The sequence below is a fragment of the Pteropus alecto genome, unplaced genomic scaffold (genome assembly GCF_000325575.1).
Source record: "Pteropus alecto unplaced genomic scaffold, ASM32557v1 scaffold7, whole genome shotgun sequence".
Taxonomy (NCBI): Eukaryota; Metazoa; Chordata; class Mammalia; order Chiroptera; family Pteropodidae; genus Pteropus; species Pteropus alecto.
The window spans coordinates 9,389,896-9,410,811 of record NW_006494614.1 but is presented as its reverse complement, the minus strand read 5'-3'; the positions used below and the strand labels follow the sequence as shown (position 1 = coordinate 9,410,811).

Here is a 20,916-nt window from a genome sequence, read left to right as displayed (position 1 = left end):
TAATATAAACAGAATTCAAAGCTAACTGAAGGAGCAAAGTAATGAATAAGGACACAGTGCTCAAGAAAGACTGCCTGGGTTCAAATCATGGACCAGCCATTACCTTGAACAAAGTACTTAATCCTTGTGTCCTTTAAATCTCTCATGTGTAAAATGAGAATAATTATCAGTCTGTGCTTCACAGTAGTTAAGAAGGCCAAATGAGTTAACACAGATAAAGGACTCAACTGAGTGCCATGTAAGAGTTAGCTGTTCTAATTATCACCATTATTAATTAGCTTGGTCTACTGAATTCATGAAAGAAGCTGCTTAATATTTCGAATTAGACTGAGTTTCTTAAAAGTTTATTCATTTAACACTGAGCATAGTGGCTGAAACAGTTAAGTCAACATGTTTCCAGTGACTAAAAAATGAGCAGGAATACATAAATTTCACAAAAGAAAAAACAAAAAACAAAATGAACTATGTAACATGAATACTCAATGGGAACCAACCTGACACCTGGTAGAGTTGGTGTCTCAAACTATAAACCATTACAGGGCAGGGTTTCCAAAGTATCTTCTGCAGAGAAAAGATGCCATAGGAGCAACCTAAAGGCCGGGGGGTGGAGTAACTCAGGTTCTACCTGCTACATACAGTGAGGCTGGATATAACAGTTCATTTGAAAATGGCTAAAACAAAGGAAAATGACTCTCTAACATTATAAGATAATATGAGAAAGAACATGAAGTATAAAAGCAACATAAAACAGTACATGCTGCATAACTGAAATGATGGACAAGTCTCTTCATCTTGGGGTCAGGATTCTGAGTTTGTAAGCATGCACTTCTGCCCTGCTCTCTCTGGTGCAGTTTCCTTTATGGATCTTCCCTTGGGTAATAAGGAGGAGGAGGAGGAAGGGGGTTGGCTGTTTTATTTCTAGTTCTATGAGATCTTTAATTTTCCTCCCATGTTTTTCTTTCCTTCATTGCTAACTTCTTCAAGGGTCCCTTCCCCTTCTCTATGCATCTCCTTTTCCTGCAGAGGTTGCCCCTCCCAGTCACCTTCCCCCATGGTCAGTACTGTGAAACCATGCTCTGCATTTTGCCAATTTGTGCTAGATTTCCTCTTTCTGGAATGACTTTATCTGCTTCATCTAAGTCCTCTGTGTCCTCTACTCTTTTTCATAGTCTCATAAGCTCTCTCCAGCCCCAACTCTGCTGAAATTTGGTTTAGATCTCTGCTCAAAGTTAATTTGAAGGTCTATGTGCGGCCTACCAGAAACATACTTTAAATATGACAAAAATGAGTTAATAATAAAACGAAGGAAAAAGACACACCATACTAACACTCATCAAAAAACAAGGAGGTATGTACACTAACAAAGATCAGAAGGCAATCTGTAGTAATGTAATGTAAGAGTATAATGAACTTTCAGACCTTACTTTTATAAGGTGTCTTTATTTTTAATAATTTTTTAAAAATAAATTTAAAGAACAGATTTGCAACTAGATTAATTAGGTCTATAAATTTTTTATTAATTTTAACCATCGTATTTCATACATGCAGAATGTCTAAGTTATAGAACATTATAGAACAGATGAAACTAACCACACATCCCCTTCTCTATCTCATCTCCCTGACTACTCCTAAATTTTGTTTTTCCACTCCCTTTTTAAAATCATTTTTGGTCTTACCATTTTATACACAAAGATTCTTAAGGCAGTGATCTATGCATCACAATGTTATATATTAAAAGATTTGATTCATACCACTTTCCAATAATACAGAAGTATAGAAAGCAAAGTATACTTCCAATCATACAAAAACTGAAGTACATGTAAGTTTTCTTTTGATAACTGATGCTAACCCACTGAGAAGAAAACTTGGCTATTTATTCTTTTCAACAAATTGACACCAAAACAAAATTCCAGTTATCATACTGATTCCAACCTTTTGTATTATCAACTGCGTCAGGCCACAAATGGTCTCCTGTGTACTTGTTACATTTAAAACTACTTGCGATGGCTAACATAACACTATAAATTCTTTTTTTTTTAATAATTTAAATTTTACAAACCCTGTGTCAAAGACTGATTTTCAGTAGATTGCAGTGAGGGAGCTGCTCTGTTATGTAGGAAACACCAACCCATAGGCAGGTCGTCTACAAATAGTTTAGCACCAGGCTCCCCACAAACGTGCAGTGTGTGACAGGCGAAAACACTATAAATTCTTAGAAGAGACAGACCCAGTCCATGCTCAGTTAGTATGAGACTAATGCCATTTGTGTTAGGAATACTTAACAGTAGGCTATTACTGAAGACACATATAGAATAGTGAGAAATACACAGGATAGATATGCCTAGTTAAATAAAAAATTCCATGTATACTAAGAACATGTTCTCAGGAATCTCAATGAGGGAATGGGGGAATTAAATGTCAATTAATTGAACAGAAGTAAAATAACAAAGTAGAAAGATCATTGGGGAAAAATAAAGTGAAAGCAGAATTAAGAGTAGGAGCGGTAAGCCTCAGCTAATTAATTTTAAGACAGAATATGAATTTAAAAGCGTTAATTAGGTACATAATTAATGATATGTGTAGAGCAGAACATAAATAATGGGTTGGGAAGGTAAGAAACGAAAAAGCTCCAATCGAAGCAGGACTCCAAATTAGCACTATGCCCAGAGCAAGGAGGGATATGAGACAAGAGTGAAAATAAAAATACTGCCGCAGCATAATGTGGTCTTCAAAAAAAGAGATAAATAAAGAGCTTTCTATCGGATGCCATAAAGAAAAAAAAACACAATAAATTTTATTATTTTATGCCTTTAAGGACTTTTTAAAGCAATTATTCAGAGTTAACAGGACAGGTTCTAGTATTGCTCAAAATAAGGTATGCAGTAGCATCTACCAGTTCTACAGCCTTCAGCAAAAACTAAAATTTTTCATGAAACTAACATATTCAAAAACACCAAGGCAGAATAACATTTTAATGACCTCGGTGGAGTCCCATAAGCAACATTTAACCAAGTAGAGAGCTACTTAATGTTTCAAAGGTAAATGAACTTTGGGAGAATCTAGTTCAAGGTAGTGTGACAAACAAGAACAAATCCTTTAGATAAACAATTATACACACAAATATTAGTTGATTACATACTTGTCTTTATTTTCCTTCCTCTTCCAGCAGGATCTTTGAGAGCAAGGCACTTGTGTTTTTTAAAATGAAGAGAATCATTTATATACCCAAAAGCTCCTCAAATTCTAATAAACACCCTGTAGGAGTTGGGGGTAGGGTGAAAGTCTTTGAACATTTTCCCAAGGCTAATTTTGAGCTTTGTAGGAGAATAGTATTTCATACCTCAAACTGTGAATACAAAATAACAAGAAAAAAATTTTAAAATGCACTTACCCTCCAAGCAAGTCTGCAGTGTCACTCTGTTGATTCATATTGACAACCCGCAAACGGTGGCCTTTGAGAAAAAAAAGAGCAAAATGGTCATTTCAAAAATTTACAGACTGAAAATACCCAGTATGATGATCCTTAAGGATGTGCAGACATGGGCACAGGGCAAATCTTTAAATGTGCATTTCCTCTGATCCTTTCATTTTACTTTCAAGTATCTTACTCATTCAAAAATTTCACCTAACCTAGAGAGGTATTACAAGATTTACTGTATATTACTGCTCTAGTATCAGATAACTGAAAACAACAACAAAAATCCTTCAGTAAATCAATGTCTATAAATTAGAATTAAATAAATATCCAATGTGGGTATTATTTAGCCATTAGAATAGAAATGAGGCAGTTCTGTTTTTAAAGATTTCCAATTTGCTTAACTAAATGCAATACATAGAACATAATCCCATTTGTTTCCAAATAAAACCAAATCTGTATGTAAATGTATTTGCAGACCACAGATTAGAACTAAAAAATTCGGTACCAATCGTTAACAGTGGTTATTTCCAGGGAAAGGGAGTGGAACTTTTTAAATGCCAATGTTCTTTGGACTTTATTTAAAAAAAAAAAAAAAAATCACCCTAGGAATTACCTGTAACATGAGCCAAGTACTGGACAGTAGAGGTTTTGCCAGTCCCAGTCTCCCCTACCAGCAATACGGGTTCCCCTTTGCTAACGCACATTGCGAGCTGTTCAATAAGAACAGAGGATGGCCTTGTAGCAGCAAAAGTGAGCTTCTCCCTGGGAAAGGGAAAGTAAGCAGTTAGAGAAGCAGGCTGCAAGCCTCTTAGTGTTGCTTTGAGCAACCAGATTTTCCAGATTCAACAAACAAGAAAGACAACACAGAGTAACTATCTTCATGTGATAACAGATGTCCTTACAACATATGACTCGCAGAATTCATTCATTCTACAAACACTAAAGTACACATCTGGTACTTTACCAGGCTCTGGAAATTCAAAACACCAGTAAGGTAAGACATTATCTGTACTAGTTATGTCACCTTGAGAAAATGACTTAACCTCTCTAAGCCTAAGTTTCCTCACCTGTAAACTTGGAATAATAAGAGTTACAAGCTGTAGTGGGTTGAATAGTCTTCCCCTAAAAATTCATGTCTACCCAGAACCTGTGAATGTGACCTTATTTGGAAAGAGGGCATTTGCGAATATAATAAAGTTAAAATCTTATCATACTAGATTTAAGAGTGAGCCTGAAATCCAATGACTGGTGTCCTTCTATATGAAGAGAGAGATTTAGAAACACACACAAGGAAGGAGATCATATAACAATAGAGACAGACTGGAGTAATGGAGCTACAAGGCAAGGAACACCAAAGATTGCTGGGAGCCGAGAATAGGTAAGAGCCCTTCAGAGGGAATGTGGCTCTGCCGACACCTTGATTTCAGACTTACAGGATCCAAAACTGTGACAGAATAAATATCTGTTGTTTTAGGCCACTAATTTATAGTTAATTTGTTATGGCAGCCCTATAACACTAATATGTTAATTCATAGTTTATAATCGCTACATGAGAAAACATATACAAAGCACTTAGCACAATGTTAGGCATATATAGTAAGTATTTAATAAATGGTAGCTAAATCTCAGAATTCCAGGCTTCAAGGAATTAATAAACTAATGTTAGGACCTCGCCTGGCTTCCACATGAGGCTTACTTTGCTAAACATGCTACCACGAATAAATCAGATACGTCTTTGCTACACCCAAGTCTCTAATGACCCACATCACCTCCTTCATCTATTAATATCTAGTTTCACAGAACATACTTTGGAAAAACACTGCTCCTTACCATCCTCGAACACTAAAAAGATCACAGCTCAGACATGTGTTTTGCTCAAAGGGGCCGGATTAGACCTTCTATAAAGTTCCTAACTCCACAGTTCTCAGATTAGTTTAGAATGCTATTTACCTCTGTACGTGGAAAGCCTCACTTTGTTTCCGTAGAAGTCGCACTCGACCCACTTGCACATCTAGCTCATTAATCACAATTTCTGGTTTATAAAGTTGACAGAAGAATTCAGCCTATGGGAGAGGAAAGATTTTACCTGAATAATATTCTGTATACTCTTCAAACATTTTCTCATCCATGAGGCTTATTCTGCCCCTCTAATTAGCCTTTACTAAGAGGCACTATGTATTTCCAAAGGTAGGAGAGTTAGCTTTTACTTTTTTAATTTTCCAAATTTCTAATGTTTTTAAAAGCATTATGTTTCCCTGTAATAGTACTTTACATTCATTCAAATAAGCCTATTTAGATATCTACCTATTTCTAAAGTGAATACATTGACATATCCCAACAGACAGTTAACACAAACTCTAGTCCTAAAAGATAAGAAAAAAAAATCAAAGTAACTTTTCTTCAGCTATGCTTCCCTCTTCTTTAAATTTCCAACATGCTACAGGAAACAGTAACTTGAATAAACCATGGTACATTTAACTATAGCCAAAGCAGAAAGAGAAGCTGTGACAGATGCTCCAGGACATCTATCCAACTGGCATTCCTCTCTTATCCTTGTCCCTAACCCAAATAACCCAGATTTTGTTCAGGTTTGGGCAACAATAAAAGGGAAAAAGTGCACAGGGGAGGTGAACCCCTCTTCAGCCAAAGGGGACGGATACTGATCAGTCCAAGCCAATCATTGTAGTTTCACTTCTCTTGCCTACTATAATTAACAAATTTATTAAGCTCCTTTTAGTAGGTATCCTGTTACTAGCAACCAAAACCATACCAATAGTTTCAGAAGCTGAAGGAACGCTTATAACTATTTCCGTTCCTGACATAAAGCTTTTCTTTACCATTATTCATATAAGAATGTCAGATATCTATCCGCCCTAAGATGGGCCCCTGGCATTTCTCCAGTTATCAACACTGTTGATGAAAGCTTCTCTCCTCCAAAAATATACATTATGATATAAAACAAGAATAGTGAAGTATTAACAATGTCAGCAATGAACCTAAGTAGTAGGTATACAGGTGTTCATTGGTACTATTCTTTTCTCAACTTTTCTGACACTTGAAGATATTAATAAAAAAGTTGGAAAAAATTTAATTGTGCATAAAACTACAAAGGTGTTACTAAGACACAGTTCCAGTCTGAGTCCACAACCTACAGAATAATATGCTCATTAAAATGCTGGAGAATAAGGCATGCATGTGATACAGGATACTAGGAAGCTCACTTTAAAAATGTGGAACACATAGAGAACTACTTATTTAGGAAATAGTGAGAACATTATGTCCATGACAGGCAGCAATGAAACTACCAACTTTGACAGAGGAGGCAGTTACTGCAAAAGCTGTTCCAGGTAAGGACCAAAAATCAGCAAGTAAGCTAAACATCTTAGTTTCCTTTGAACGGGGAAATAAAAATAGCACTATATACCTTTTTCTTGGAAATGTTCAATTTGCTTCCAATGACTTCTGCCAATTTCAGTTTGTTTGCATGCTTAGAAAGCATTGCTGTGAAACAGTCCAAAGCCTATTAAAATAACCAAAGTCAATGCCGAATGATTTTTTAAATAGTACATTAATAACAGAGCATCACTATCTTAGTCATGAAAGGAAGGAACATAAAATCCAGCAGGAAAATTTCTGCAAGACCAGGGAGATACAAATAAGGTACCAACCCTAAACTCTAGGACCTTACTTACCATAATAGAGGCAGAACACAAAGGTGAATGAAGGCTTTACTATCAAAATACTGGTTAATTAGAAACAAACCAAAAAACCCCACCTTTGCAAATCCGAAATTCAGGCAAAAATAGCAATTAGTGTTAATCATCAGGCATATGGTTTGTGAGGAAACTGACTCTCAGATGGTAGAAGTAAAACCAAAAGATGACTTTTTAGCTATAAAGGGAAACTTCACGTGCAATAAAGTAATGACGTGCCATTACTATAATCGAGTGCTCAATCTTAGCAACTACTGATAGGTCAACCATGTATGTGTCTTCTGATGTAATGGAATATACGTATCACCACCAAAAATGGATTCTACCTTAAAAAAGTTGAATGTGAACACCTCTAGTATTTTGTTAAACTTCTATTTACATGAACAAGAGAGAAAATAACAAGGAAAAAAATACCATGAATGTGGCAAAACAAAGAATATATAGGAAGTCTTCAAGTAACATCATTTTATTCAATATCTTTTCATTATGATGTTGATGAGAAAAAATAATTGATTCTTGGCTGAGGCCACAGTATGTGTGGTTTGCACATTACACCTCTGTGTGTGTGGAGTTTTCTCCAGGTACTCTGGGTTCCTCTCACATCCCATGTCTAAGTTGACATGTCTAAGTTATCTCAGTGTGAGTGAGTGTGGGTTTAGGTGTGGGTGTACCCTGTGAGGGAAAGGCGGCCTGTCCAGTGTTGGGTCCCATTTTGTGCCCTTAGCTGCTGGGGGCAGCTCTGGCCACCCTCAACCCTGAAATGGAAAATAATTGTCTTAATTGCTTTTATTAATCTTTCTTAAATATACGTACAGCTCACATTTATTTCATTTAATGTTAGAAGTGTCTGGGGTCTTTATTTAAAAGTTTTGTGACCAGAAATATGCTGTATGAACTTAATTCTTGTTTATATCAATTAATCTATGGTAAAACTGGTTTTGTTATTACCTCGTTTGGCTTAAAGTTGCAGTTTCCAAGAACCTATCAACAACGTTAAGTGAGAGCTGACTGTATCTGGTTCTGCCACCAAGTATGTCAATAAAATTCACATAAGCATTTAAAAAAGAGAGAGAGGGTTTATTTGGTCTTTGTCTTCAATTCCTGGTACAGAGCTTCAAATATCCTTGGAATTGCCAAGAGTGAGGAGTGTCTTTTGTTATTCACTAGGGTCCCTCTGGACCATACCAGAGTTTATTATGCTAAATAAACTGACTCCAGAATCGGCCCTCAATGTAAGGGTGGGGCTGGCAATGCCAGAAAGACTAGGCACTGACTGGAGGGTTGAAACTTTCAGCTCCACCTGCAACCTTTGGGGAACAGTGAGGGGCTGGAGACTGAGATCACTCTGATGGCCAATGACATAATAAGAGCTCAATAAAACGTTGGATATCTAAAGCCTGGAGCGCTTCCTGGGTGGTGGACATACTGATTTACTGGAAAAGTGGCACACCCTGACTTCACAAGAACAGAAGCTCTTGGGACCCTTGGGACCCTTGGGACCCTTGAGACCTTGCCCAATGCATCTCTCCCATTTGACTGTTCCTGAGTTATATCTTTTATATTACAACTGTAACCTGTACTGTACGGTGCTTTCAATGAGTTCTGTGAGTCGATTACTAAACCTGAGGAGCTTGTGGGAAGCCCTGAATTTACAGCTGGTAGGTCACAAGTGTGGGTGTGGCCCCCAAGACTTACAGCTGGAGTGTGAAATAAGGGCAGTCTTGTGAAGGACTGAGTTCTTGAACTTAGAAGGTCTACACTAACTCTAAGCAGTCAGTTTAAGAATTGGATTTAACTGGAGAATACTAGTTGGTGTCAGAGCCAAAAAAAAGCAACCAGATAACGCCAGAAAGTGGATCATTTTGCAAAACACTGGCCTGTTCTCTTCAAAAAGGTAGTAGAGTATCTTTAAAAGGGAGACTCTGATACAGTTAAGAGTTCTTAAGCCTATACACATAGAAAAGATCTGAAAAGAGCTACACTAAAATCTTAACAGTGCCGGGGAATCCCTGGATAGGAGAATATTTTCACTTTATCATTTTGCCTTCCTATATTTTCCCACTTTGAACAGTACATATACATTGCTTCTATACTAATACAATATTTGTATACAAATGTTCACAACAGCATTATTCACAATAGCCAAAAGGTGAAAACCCAAATATCCATCAACCAATGGATAAACAAAATGTGGTATATACATATAATGAATTATACACTTGAAAAGAATGAATTTTTTAATAAGTGAATTATATCTCAATAAAGTAATTTTATATACACACACAATAACATTCTAAAATAGAGACTAAAGAAAATAAGAGAAATCCTATCATGTCACAGTTTTATTTTAAAAGTACAAAAGAAGTTGCCTATAAGAAAGAATAGGAAGAAAAGGAGAAATGTAGAAGAATAGGAAGAAGAGTTCATTGGAGAGAAGAACGAGATAAAAGGACTAGTACACAGTACTTCAGGGTTCCGCTGAGCTACAGTATGCTCTCCAAATGAGGTTTCATTCTACTCCAAGTAACTTTACCAAATACAAAGAAATATTGCAAACCAAACTGGGTCACTATTCTCTCCTCAGTCCCAGCTAACAGAAACAAGAACAATTTATTTATAATCAATATTGGTCAATGTTTTAAGAGACCAGAGATCTTCAGGCAGTACCACTTCTATTTTTAATAGGAGGGAACAGATTTCTCTTTGTTCTTATTGAATATGGCAGAGCTGTAATTCAATAGGGCTTCCTTCCCACACAACACATTTTTTTCCCAAGCCCAGCATACAAAGCTATACTTTGTAACTAGCACATAAATTTCTCTGGACTAAAATTAAAGGCCCTACTGAGGTAAGCAAAGAAATACAAATCTATCAAAAAGATTAAGAAATTATATATAGGAATAAACTTAAACATTTTAAAAACACTTTATATTTTATAACTATCACCTGGGAGATTTTTTTTTTTCATTTTTTCCTTTAATTTCAGTACCTGTTTCACTATCTCAAACTATACTTAATTAAGTAGTAAACTGTTTCAAAGACCACAAAGTGTTTATTATGACCAATTAGTTTCAAGGCAACATTAGTTTGGTTTCAACTAGCTAAGGATAACAAACAATATTCACACAAAAGAAAAACTCTGACAGCAGCTGAAAGACAGAAAATCACAAAGGAAATCAATAGCCTGATAGGGCATAGAGAAAACAAGCAAGACGACTATATCTTACCTCTTGAAAAATATTTAATGATGCAGATGAAGACAGACTGTCAAAGCTATGGGCAATCCTATTACACCAATTCAGTAGATCCCTTAAAAAACAAACAAACAAAAAAAACCCAACAAATAAAAACCACAGGCTAATGACAGCAAAGGCATCAGAGTTTCCACTTCAGTCTGAGAATACCTGACACAGGAGTCTCTCCTTTTTTCTGACAATGTGAAGATAAATAGTGTCAGGGTTAAAAATAAGTGAGTGGTACTAGTCCCTACCCCTACCAGGAAGTGATCTATCATCATTTCTCTCCCATACATGCCAGACAAGGTTATCAGGATAGGGGAGCAACTCTCAGAAAAAACTCCTCAAAGGCCAAGTCAACCATGGAGAATGGAGAGAAAAGGAACCGAACTCACTATACACGGCAAAATCTAAGGGTCTTATTGAATACCAGAGGTGTCATAAAGGGACATCCAGTGAAAAACTACATCAGTAACTATTCCCAGCTTTCGCTTTAAAAGTTATTTTTAAAGTGAAAATAATGTTACCTTTAAAAGTCTTCCTAACCAGTAATTACAGATCTGAAAAAGGGGTCTGACATCATGAAGCAGCCTAGAAGTCTAATCTCAACCCTGACCTCTCATAAGCATTCAGGTTCAGTTGGTAAGAAATTTTGAGGGAAGTTTTAAAAATATCGATTCAAAAAAGTGTTTAGTCCAGTACCTTAGAGACAATTCTCTTCCCTCAAGGCACAGTCTTTTATTTTCTCTTCTGGCTTCTGAAATTTCTTGAGGTGCCTGTTCATATCCAATGGAACTATCACTCTGACAGTGATGTTTCTCTCCAGTAAGCTGGATGTAAATGTCTAGGAGGTGATCAGTTGCTGCCAATAGGCTGGGGTATCTGTTTTGAAGAACCTGACAGGAACGAAAAAAAAAGAAAAATTAGTAGCAGATGTAGTGATTTTTAAAAGCACATGTAAACTGCTCCTGACACTAGTCAACAAAAAAAAATGTATTTCTCTATAAAATCTGTCATCTTTACCAAGTGTAAGAACTTCTGCCCTTATACACAGCCCATTCCCCAAAGACCATGACTTCTTCTCCACCAAGAACTCGGCTATCCAGCAATCTCCCCATCTGTAACTACCAGAGCTTAGGGTATAGAAGCCAGAGGGGAAAAGGATCTCCAAGCAACATATACATCCAAGTCCCAGGAATTTACTCACTGAAGAATCCTGCAGGTGATATTTACTCTAATTATAAAAACGATTCTAGTAAGATTCATTATGTCATTTCTCAGTCAAAAGCAAATTAGAAGCAGTTAATGAGAAAAGTAAAAATAACCTTTTAAAAGCAGATCGCAGTAAAAGGAGCTATGTTAAGTACTAAAAAAAGCAGAGGATCTTTAAAAAGCAGACAGAATTTAAAAAGCGAAAGATCTCCTTTTATTCACTTCAATAACTATGTAGATTTTCTGCAGTATAATACTTGGTGCTCATAATATTGGTTCCAATGTTTTATGACATGGAATTGTTCAGTCAAGTCTATTTGAGAAGAAAACATCATATATATATTAGAAATGTTACCATCCAGTACATTTAAGTTAGCCTGAAAAGAAATATATTGTGTTTCCAATTTATAAGTGAAATAGCCACAAACTTTGTATATATTAAGTATGTAATGCCTACATATTTAGAAAGATAACGAACTAAAACCTCTGTCATCTCAAGTGGTAGATCTAACAGATTTTATTTCTTCATACCTTTTTTACTGGAGGATTTTACAACAAATATTGCTGAAAATATATTTCAGATGAATTAAAAATTAAATAAGGACAGAAAACAAAATTTTAAAATTCAATTTACTAAATACACACGTAGATCTTTCAAATACAGAATATACATTTTTATGTACAGAGGGAACACTTATAAAATTGGCCATATACTTATGACCTTGGTCACCACGAACAAAATACAGACTATTTCTATCACCCCTAAAACAAAATGTTCCCTCATGCCCTTTTTGTAATCAATCCCTTCCCCGCATACCCCTGCCCCTGGGAATCATGAATCTGATTCCAATCCACATGATTTTGCTTTTAATTCTGTCATATATATGGAATCAAATAGGATAGAGTACGTAGTTCAGGTTCTCTCATCAGCATGTTCTTGTGATTCATCTTGACATTACTGCATGCATTAGCAGTTCACTCCTTTTTAATGCTCAGTAGTAATTCCACTATATGAGTATGTATATTTATGATCAGGGTGAAAAAGAGCTATTTTTATTTGAAAAAAACTTTGTCAAGCTTAACACGTTGGTAAAAACTCAGCTACTTGGGAAAAAAGTTCTGAATAGAAAAGATTTATAAGTACCCACTAACCAGTCATTTTCTACCTTAGCCAAAAAATATCTTTTACTACCATAAATTAAAAAAATTTAAATATAGTATCACTTAATAAACTAATCTGACATGATATGGCTCTCTTATCAATCTGATATGCATTCTGGAGAGTCATTCTTTTGATAAGCATTTATTAAGTATCTACTTTATATGAGGCACTGTTCCAGGGATAAGGAAACAAACAAATAAGGAATGGCGCCCCACCTTAAGAAACTCCATCTGGCTTAAGAAGCAGATAATGCAAGCAAAACAAATTTGCAGCACAAAGGGTAATTGTGGTCAATTCTGTTAGGGAGATCGAGGAAGATTTCACAGCACAAGAGATGCACCTGGCAGAGGTCATCAGTGGTTGTGAGCGGGCACTGCCAGCAGAGAAAGCGGGCCATCTAAGACACCAGCACTTAACACATGCAAGGTGTACGAGGGAGACAAGGTTTGAGAAACTGCCTGGGGTGAGTTTCCGGCACTTACTAGGTATGAGACCAGCATTACATAAACAGCTCATTTTTTACAGTATAATTTGATATTTCATCAAAAAGTCAAAAACAATCTTTCTAAGCACAGGATGACTCAGGTTGGCAGTTACAGAAATGTAGTTCCTTTTGTTCCCTATGAAGTCAGCATAAGAGATTATTTTATTTCCTAAAGTAATACACATGAGGGTTTCAGCCTTCAGTCATTTATTCAGGACAGTGTTATTAGGATTTATTAGCAAGTCCAGAAGCTTAAAAATAACAAGTGAGCTTCTCAAAGTCAACTATCTAAATATGACATACATCATTTAAGTGAGGAGGTGAATGCTCCTGTTGCACTTCCTGTAAGCAGAATGACTCAATGCTGTTTATGACAGGAATAGAAAAGATGAGCTTTAGCTTGTATTTCAAGTATAGAATACAGTAAGTAAGAAAAGAGTAGTTATCAAATGTTCTTCGCATTCTCTCAATTCCCATACCTAAATGTAAACTTTAGTCTTCTTTTTTAAAGAACAGACTGGAATTGAAGTCTGAAAATCAAATATTTAAATGTTTACCATTGCAAAAGCAAAAGCTGCAATGTGACAGAGCAATACAAGTTTATGAAGTGCCAGGCATTGAGTGGATTGTGGGGACACAAAGGTGAGTAAGTTGCTGGAAGAGCTTATAGTTGAGGGCAGCGAGATGGAAAAAGACAGACATATCAGACACAGAAATACACAGATAAGAAACTCACAAGTGCAAAATAGGCTACAGAATTATAATATCACACTGGCAAGGCAAGACTTCTCAGAGATTAAACGAGTAAGTTTTTTGCAGTAATATGGTGAACTAGATACCCTGAAAACTCCTCTGCTAATAAACACCTAAAATGCTGGATAAAATATTTGAAAAGACTGTCTTATGTCACTTATTTATCTAAACATTTACACTAATAAAGGACAAAGCACTCCCCGCCATGCCTGAATAATCACTGACAATGCTTTATTTGCTACTCTCCAAGATGAAGAGTTAGGAAATGGGAAACCTGCCAAGTAAGGCAGTGGATACAAAAGGAGGTGAAGGGTTAGCAGAGTAAAGTGAAGTATATCTCTTAGTAATTGAGGGTAACCAGTGATACTACAAAGTGAATCAATGTATAAAATCTATTAAATAATTAATCTCAATTTTTGTTAATATCCAGATCAAAATGTGCATTAAGTTGCTGAGTGTAAAAGTTATTAGTTACAAATCAACTTAGTAAAAAGATCCTTTGGGAACAACTGAGGCAACAAATATGGTCTGAGATTTAAATGGTACTGAGGAATTACTGTTCATTTTACTGAGTATAATAAATGTTATTGTGGTTTTATATGGAAATGCCCTTAAATTTTTAGAGATTCATGAAAATATTTGGAGATAAAATGTTATGGGATTTGTTTTCAAATATATTAGTCAATAAAAAATACTAGATGAAGTTAATATAGTAAAATGTTGCACATTAACTGTAAATTTAGGTGGATGAGTATTTTGGGGATTCATTATACTGTTTCATCTATTTACATGTAGGCCTGAAACTTTTAATAATAAAAAAGAAGACCACCGATATTTTCTTTCTAATAACCACATACCTCATTCAATTCTGTCTTATCCATGTTATCCAGGTGAACTTTGGTCCAATATTTATCTAGCAGAGTAGCATGACTATTCAGTGGTCGATACCAATTTCCTCCAGTGCTCAAGAGTCTGTATTTCAAAATAAGAGTCACATAAAACTTCCAATTTTAAACTTGAATTATGGCTCTGGTTAACCCTTGCTAGACATTATCTCCCATGTGAAAAAAACTCACATCCTTTCTGGTGCTAGATACTACTATGGTGGGCTTATGGGCCAGATGACAAACAGAAAGCTGCCACAATTGACCCAAATTTGACTCTTCCTAAGGAAGAGTAATAAAGGTTTAGCCAAGTCATTTTCAAATCATTGCAAATGATTCTATTAGGTTCTTTGGTCTCAACAACACATTTCTCTTCCTTAAGCCATAAATTCAGGAAAGAAAAAGGCCCATTGCATTAAAAATAAGTTTACTGCTTATTACCAATAACTAGAGCACCCCCAAAATAATAAAAATTTCCAGAAGAGAAGAGATATCCATTAAACATACACTCTGGACAAGCTACATGCCTACACCTAAGCCATTTGATTTAATCCTCAGAACAACTGTCCTGAGAGGATTGCACGTGCCCTTCTTTTCTTCTATACGTGAGGAAAGAGAAAAATAATGTACCTTGCTTGCTCAACTATGACTACAAATGGCAGAGTCAGGAACTGAATTCAAATGTGTCTGACATCTTTCTGTGATGTCCCAAGACTTTCTGAAAAATGTGCCTAGCAGGAAGGAACTTCACTATCTCTGTGAATAAAATCAGGGTCTAGTAAAATTAATAGGACCTCGCAAGGTACTTCTTGAGAACTGTTAGATTAGCTCCATATTCCATGTGACAGTGAATGTTCACTGAGAATGTTCACTGAGGTATAGTAAACTATAATATAATAACTAAATACTTTTTTCTGGGCATTTTAAGACCTTAGAGAAGCTGTACAGGTATAGACAAGCAGTAGGAAATAAAATACTGCTTCCATGTTATGAAAAATATAGACAGAAACACATACTAAGTTTGCTTAGGTTTTATTCCTTTGTTGATGTTTATATTCAATTAATTTTTAACTGCTTAAATCTACATGTTATCATCATTACCATCATCATGGCTAGCCATTAGCTGCGCACTTACTATGTGACAGGTCTTCAATGTGAGTAATTTCAATTAATCTTTATGAGTTATATCAAGTTGTAAAGTATTATTAGCCCTATAATAACCAGATAAGCAAGGTACACACGAGCTACAAAGAGTCAGGACTCAAACTCAAGGCTATCTGACAACAGCTCATCTCTGATTATTTTTGAAAACAAGATAAAAAATTTTTAAACAAGATAAAAAATTTTTAAGTAAGGGAAAAAAACATGTTGTTCTCTAAATTAATTATCTACATTAAAAATAGTCAGAAATGAGAAGATTGGATCTGTCATCAGTTCCAACTAATCTTGCTTAAAGTGGGCCCAGAGAACTCTATTCCATGAATTTTGGACTCATACTCTAGTGACTCTAGAGGCTCCACACTGGGAATAGAAATGTTAGTAAGACATACCTCCTGGTTGCAAAGAACTGAAATCCAGGAGCCACTTTCAGACAGTCTCCTTGGCCAGGAATCAAGAGCTCTCCATTCTCCAAGAGAGGGATCAGCACAGAAACCTAAATCACAAAAACCCACTGATAAAGCTATTCAGACAGAAGTAACAAAAAACAAAACGACTCTCTCTCCAAATAGTGAACACACCATTAAAGGAAACCCCAGATCTCATAGCATGAACTTGGGGTCAAAAGGCAGGTGGCAAAGTCGGAGCCATCTACACTGCAGAAGAACAATTTATTCATTTAATATTCACAGAGTGCCTACTATGGACCAGAATCAAGCAAGACACTAAAAATCCAGACATGACTGAGGCTTTAAAGCCTAACATCTGATGGGAAATAGCACAGCACCATGCAGCATGACCAATGTGACCTCAAGGATGTACAAAGTGATGTGTGAAGATAGAGGGTGGCTGTAAATCAGAAGGTAGTGATTTAGAAGCAGGGCAGTGAAGCCATCCAAGAGATAATGACATTCACTGAATCTTAAAGTATGAGCAGAAATTAGCCAGGTTTGGTGGGAGAGAAATGGCACATATACTCCAGGCAAAATATTCAAATGAATTAATGTATATGCCTAAGAGTATGGCATGAGAGAATTCTGTTATGGTTGGGGCACAATGTGCATATGTAGTAGTGGAAAAATACAAGACTTAGAAATAAATGATAAAAGGTCTCCTGTGCTGAACTAAGGAGTTTGAAATTTTTCATGGAAAATTAAGAGGATTTTCACCTGGGGAAAATATTGCATTTTTTATTTTAGAAAATCAATTGTGCAACTATATGGAAGATAAAAGAAGCTAACTTGGAGAGAAAGGTGAAAAAGGACACTAGTCACATAACAGGCAAAATAGCTAGACAGAAAGACAAAGAGACAAAAATAAGAAGCCTTGTGCTAAGGAGTGGGATAGGAGAAAGGAGAATAAAGAGATGAGGAAAAAGTGCTAAACAATGTAAGACTAACTGAATGAGAAACTAGAAAAAGGAGACAACAAACTTCTGGCTTGGTAACTGTGTGGCAGAACAGGTAAGTTCCATTTTTGGACATCTTGAACTTCCACTGGCTAAAGAACATCCAAGTAGAGATTTTTCGAAAAAAGTGTGGACAAGACATATAGTGTGGACGAGGGAACATGAGCTTATAGAGTTTGAAAAGAAAAAGCTAAGAAAGAGGGCTCTAACTTTATTAAGCATCATTTTCTTACACATGGCTAGGAGCTGAAAGGAAAGCCCAAAGTAATATAGGAGCAACTCGAAGATAATTCCAAAACTTGAAACTAAAGAAACTCATCCTGAATGAAATCTGGAAAAGCTACCTTAAAATATTAGTTGAAAAGTTCTGAAAACAACAAAATAATAACCAAGGGATCCGGGTATGTTTTTAAGTAAATACAACTTCACTATAATGATAATTAAGTTTAAATATTATCAATTGAACAACATACCCTGTGGAAACAAATGTATTAATAGAAGGGGAATGGTCTGCACAAAATGGAAAGTACAGGAAGTTCTTGATGTTTATCAGACATTGCAAGAGGGATACCAAGACAGAATTGTCAGAATCTGGCCTTAGTCATCAGAGAATGTATTTAGCTATCGGTTAAATCCCTAGGCTCCCATGGCATGAATAGGATATCCCTTATGTTCCTCTATCTTCTTTGGCTCTAATTTGAAGACGCATAATCTTAATGACTTTAGGGTACCCTGACTTCCGGGCATATTCTGAAAAATATGCCCAGGAAAGAGAACACCAGAAAGGGAAAAAAACTCATCAAAAACTTTTAAATTGTCTCGGTGGTTTAAAATTCAGTTTTATTTTTAAATGCCATAGGTAGTAGTCAGCCCTCGCTCTGTGCTTATTGAACAAACTGAGTTTCCAGACATATAAAACTGAGCATTAAGACCCTAGAATATGGTGATCAAACTGTGAGGCCCTGTCTGGGCCAATAACTCCATTTCATCTTTACTTCATTAGACTCTAAAATCATCATAAACAATTATTTATAGCCACTTCTTTCTTTTCATATCTCCCTAAATATTCTCTCTCCTTCCTCCCACCTCCCCCCTATTATTCCCATATCTAAGAGGGGAAAGTCCATATGCAGGTACCTTTAAGGTTCACATTAAAATTAAAACCAATCTCAGAAAAATCTGCCCAAAGTAAGAATTTTTTCATCCTGCAATATATTTTTTGGTCATACTTTACACAGAACACAGAGAAATTTTATACACATGGAAAAGTGACATTTTAAAAAATAAAAATAAACATCCAATATATTTTATTAATGGAACAAAGACAAATATGCTCTTATTATATCATCTCTTCCTTTATCTGTCCTCAGCCCACTGCTCTACAGATGCCATAGCTGGGAAGTAGGGTCTCAAAGTTGTCGGTTTTTCTGTAACATGAGTAAGATGCTTCCCACCAGGCCTATTCTTGGAAAGGCTGTGAAACTGGCCACATAATCAACTAAAGGAAGAAAAAACTACTATGAAACTGGTCACATATTCAACTACTAAAGTAAACAGTACAAGCAGAATTTTATCGATTTTCTATAAAACAAGAGACCAGCCAAATAATCCAAGACCAAATCAGATTAGGTGGGTAACCATGAATGAGCTTCTTGGTTTGCTCTGTAATCAAATATCTATGTTGTTTAATCATCCCTAGAATCAAAATGCTCTTCAAAGACAGGAAATTAGTTAGTAATTAGCAAAATGACACACCACATCTAAGGGGGCATAGTCAATATCCTCCAGAAGGATCCACTGTCCCTTTGTGGCTGCTTGTGTCAGGGTGCCAGGCTGCCACACAAACTCTCCTGGGACATCTGTGCAGCGATACATTCCCAACAGCATCTGCAGAAAGAAGAAGTAATTATTCAAATCACATAACTGAGGTGTCAATGCTATATCTTTTAATTAATTCCATTAAACTTCTATAAGGATATAAGCAGGCACTTGAGGTATTTACAGCTCGGTCATCAGTTATGGGGAAGATCAATAACTATTCTCATAATCCCTTAGCAAAAACAATACTTTCATGCAAGTATTTACAAGTATGCTAACCCACCAAACTTTGCCATTTCTTAATTACCTTACTGTCAGTCTGATCTCCAAGCTGGACTTTGAGAAGCTGATGAGGTTTTCTTCTACCTGTCATTGCAGCTAAATGTTCAACTAAGGAAGTTTTGCCACATCCTATTGGTCCTTCCAACAACACAGCATTCTGAGACGCCACTGCCATAGCCAGGGTCTGAAGATTTTTGCAGACTGACTCAACCAGCACATAAGACCTAAAGGCCAGCTCCTGTTCATGAGAAGAACTCCTATTATTAGCCTAAGGAGGCAAGTTAGAAATAAAAGACATGTCAAGAAGAGTTCTTCCTCCAAAGGGCACAGGTTAATTAAATTTCTACAACACTTCCACCGACCTTTACAAAAACCTCTGCCAATAATTAGTAGTACCAGAACTATAATAGGTATGTTATCCAAAGTAAGAATCTGACTTTTTTCCTTTCTTCCCCTCACCTTCTGCCCTGGGGTGGGGAGCAGGGTAGAATTTGGTAATAAATTTAAGAAAAAGTCTCCCAAAGTTTAATAAGCCAAAAAACTGACATACAAGGGGTGGGAGCAAACCACAACTGAATTTTTATTTTCCTTCCTCTCACTATATTTTTGGATTTCATATCTAAGATCAAAAATGCACACAATATATTTCTGGGACAATCAGGTAAAGGTGGACACTAAAAGTATATTTTATATTATAAAATTACTAAAATTTTTTCAGGTATAATAGAGAGTACTGGGGTCATTTTTTTAAGTGCTTTTCTTTTACATATACATATATAAATGCACATTAAAATATTTAGATATGAAATGATGTGATATCTAGGAGCTGCTTTCAAAATAATATGATGTAGAGAAAGTATGCAGAAATATAAATGAAACATAACTGATCACAAATTTATAATTACTGCAGATGGGAGTTCATTACACTATTGTTTCTACTTTGGACTCTGTGACATTTTCCATAACTAAAAGTTAAAAATAATAATGCATCCAATATGTTTAATGGGTAGTTTCAGTTTTGCAAGATGAAAAGGTTCTGGAGTTTGTGCAACAATGTGAATATACTTAACACCACTTAAGTGTACACTTAAAAATGTTTAAGATAGTAAATGTTATGTGCACTTTACCACAATCTTTAAAATTTTTAAATAATAATGCATCTAATATAACAAAGGAAAAATGACCTCTTGCAAAAATGAAGTAATTATTAACTTTTAAGGAATAGTAACTTCTCAACCATGACTAGTCTCCTAAAGATATGTGAAGACAAAATGAGATTTAGCCCTGGAAGTTCTTGAAATTTCTGAAGTTTTTCTCAACAATTTAGTAGGCCAGCTGGGCCATAATACTATTCTGTACTCTGCCCCAGTGCCCCACTACTACCCAAC

The 20,916-nt window shown here is 35.8% G+C and overlaps 1 protein-coding gene across 3 annotated transcripts in view; it reads right to left on the bottom strand.

Annotated features, from left to right (window-relative positions):
- MDN1 (midasin AAA ATPase 1) overlaps nucleotides 1-20,916 on the bottom strand; it is a 142,597-nt gene that overhangs the window by 99,223 nt on the left and 22,458 nt on the right. For 2 of the 3 annotated variants that reach the window (XM_015600356.2, XM_006926304.3), the window contains exons 6-15: nucleotides 19,554-19,796; nucleotides 19,184-19,315; nucleotides 16,413-16,516; nucleotides 14,836-14,950; nucleotides 11,070-11,263; nucleotides 10,359-10,440; nucleotides 6,843-6,938; nucleotides 5,369-5,481; nucleotides 4,032-4,180; nucleotides 3,392-3,452 (exon numbers count right to left, since the gene is read on the bottom strand). In XM_015600356.2, coding sequence (XP_015455842.1) covers nucleotides 3,392-3,452; nucleotides 4,032-4,180; nucleotides 5,369-5,481; nucleotides 6,843-6,938; nucleotides 10,359-10,440; nucleotides 11,070-11,263; nucleotides 14,836-14,950; nucleotides 16,413-16,516; nucleotides 19,184-19,315; nucleotides 19,554-19,796 — 1,289 coding nt within the window. The remainder of the gene's footprint in view (nucleotides 1-3,391; nucleotides 3,453-4,031; nucleotides 4,181-5,368; nucleotides 5,482-6,842; nucleotides 6,939-10,358; nucleotides 10,441-11,069; nucleotides 11,264-14,835; nucleotides 14,951-16,412; nucleotides 16,517-19,183; nucleotides 19,316-19,553; nucleotides 19,797-20,916) is intronic. The other variant, XM_025042707.1, reaches the window with a different exon arrangement.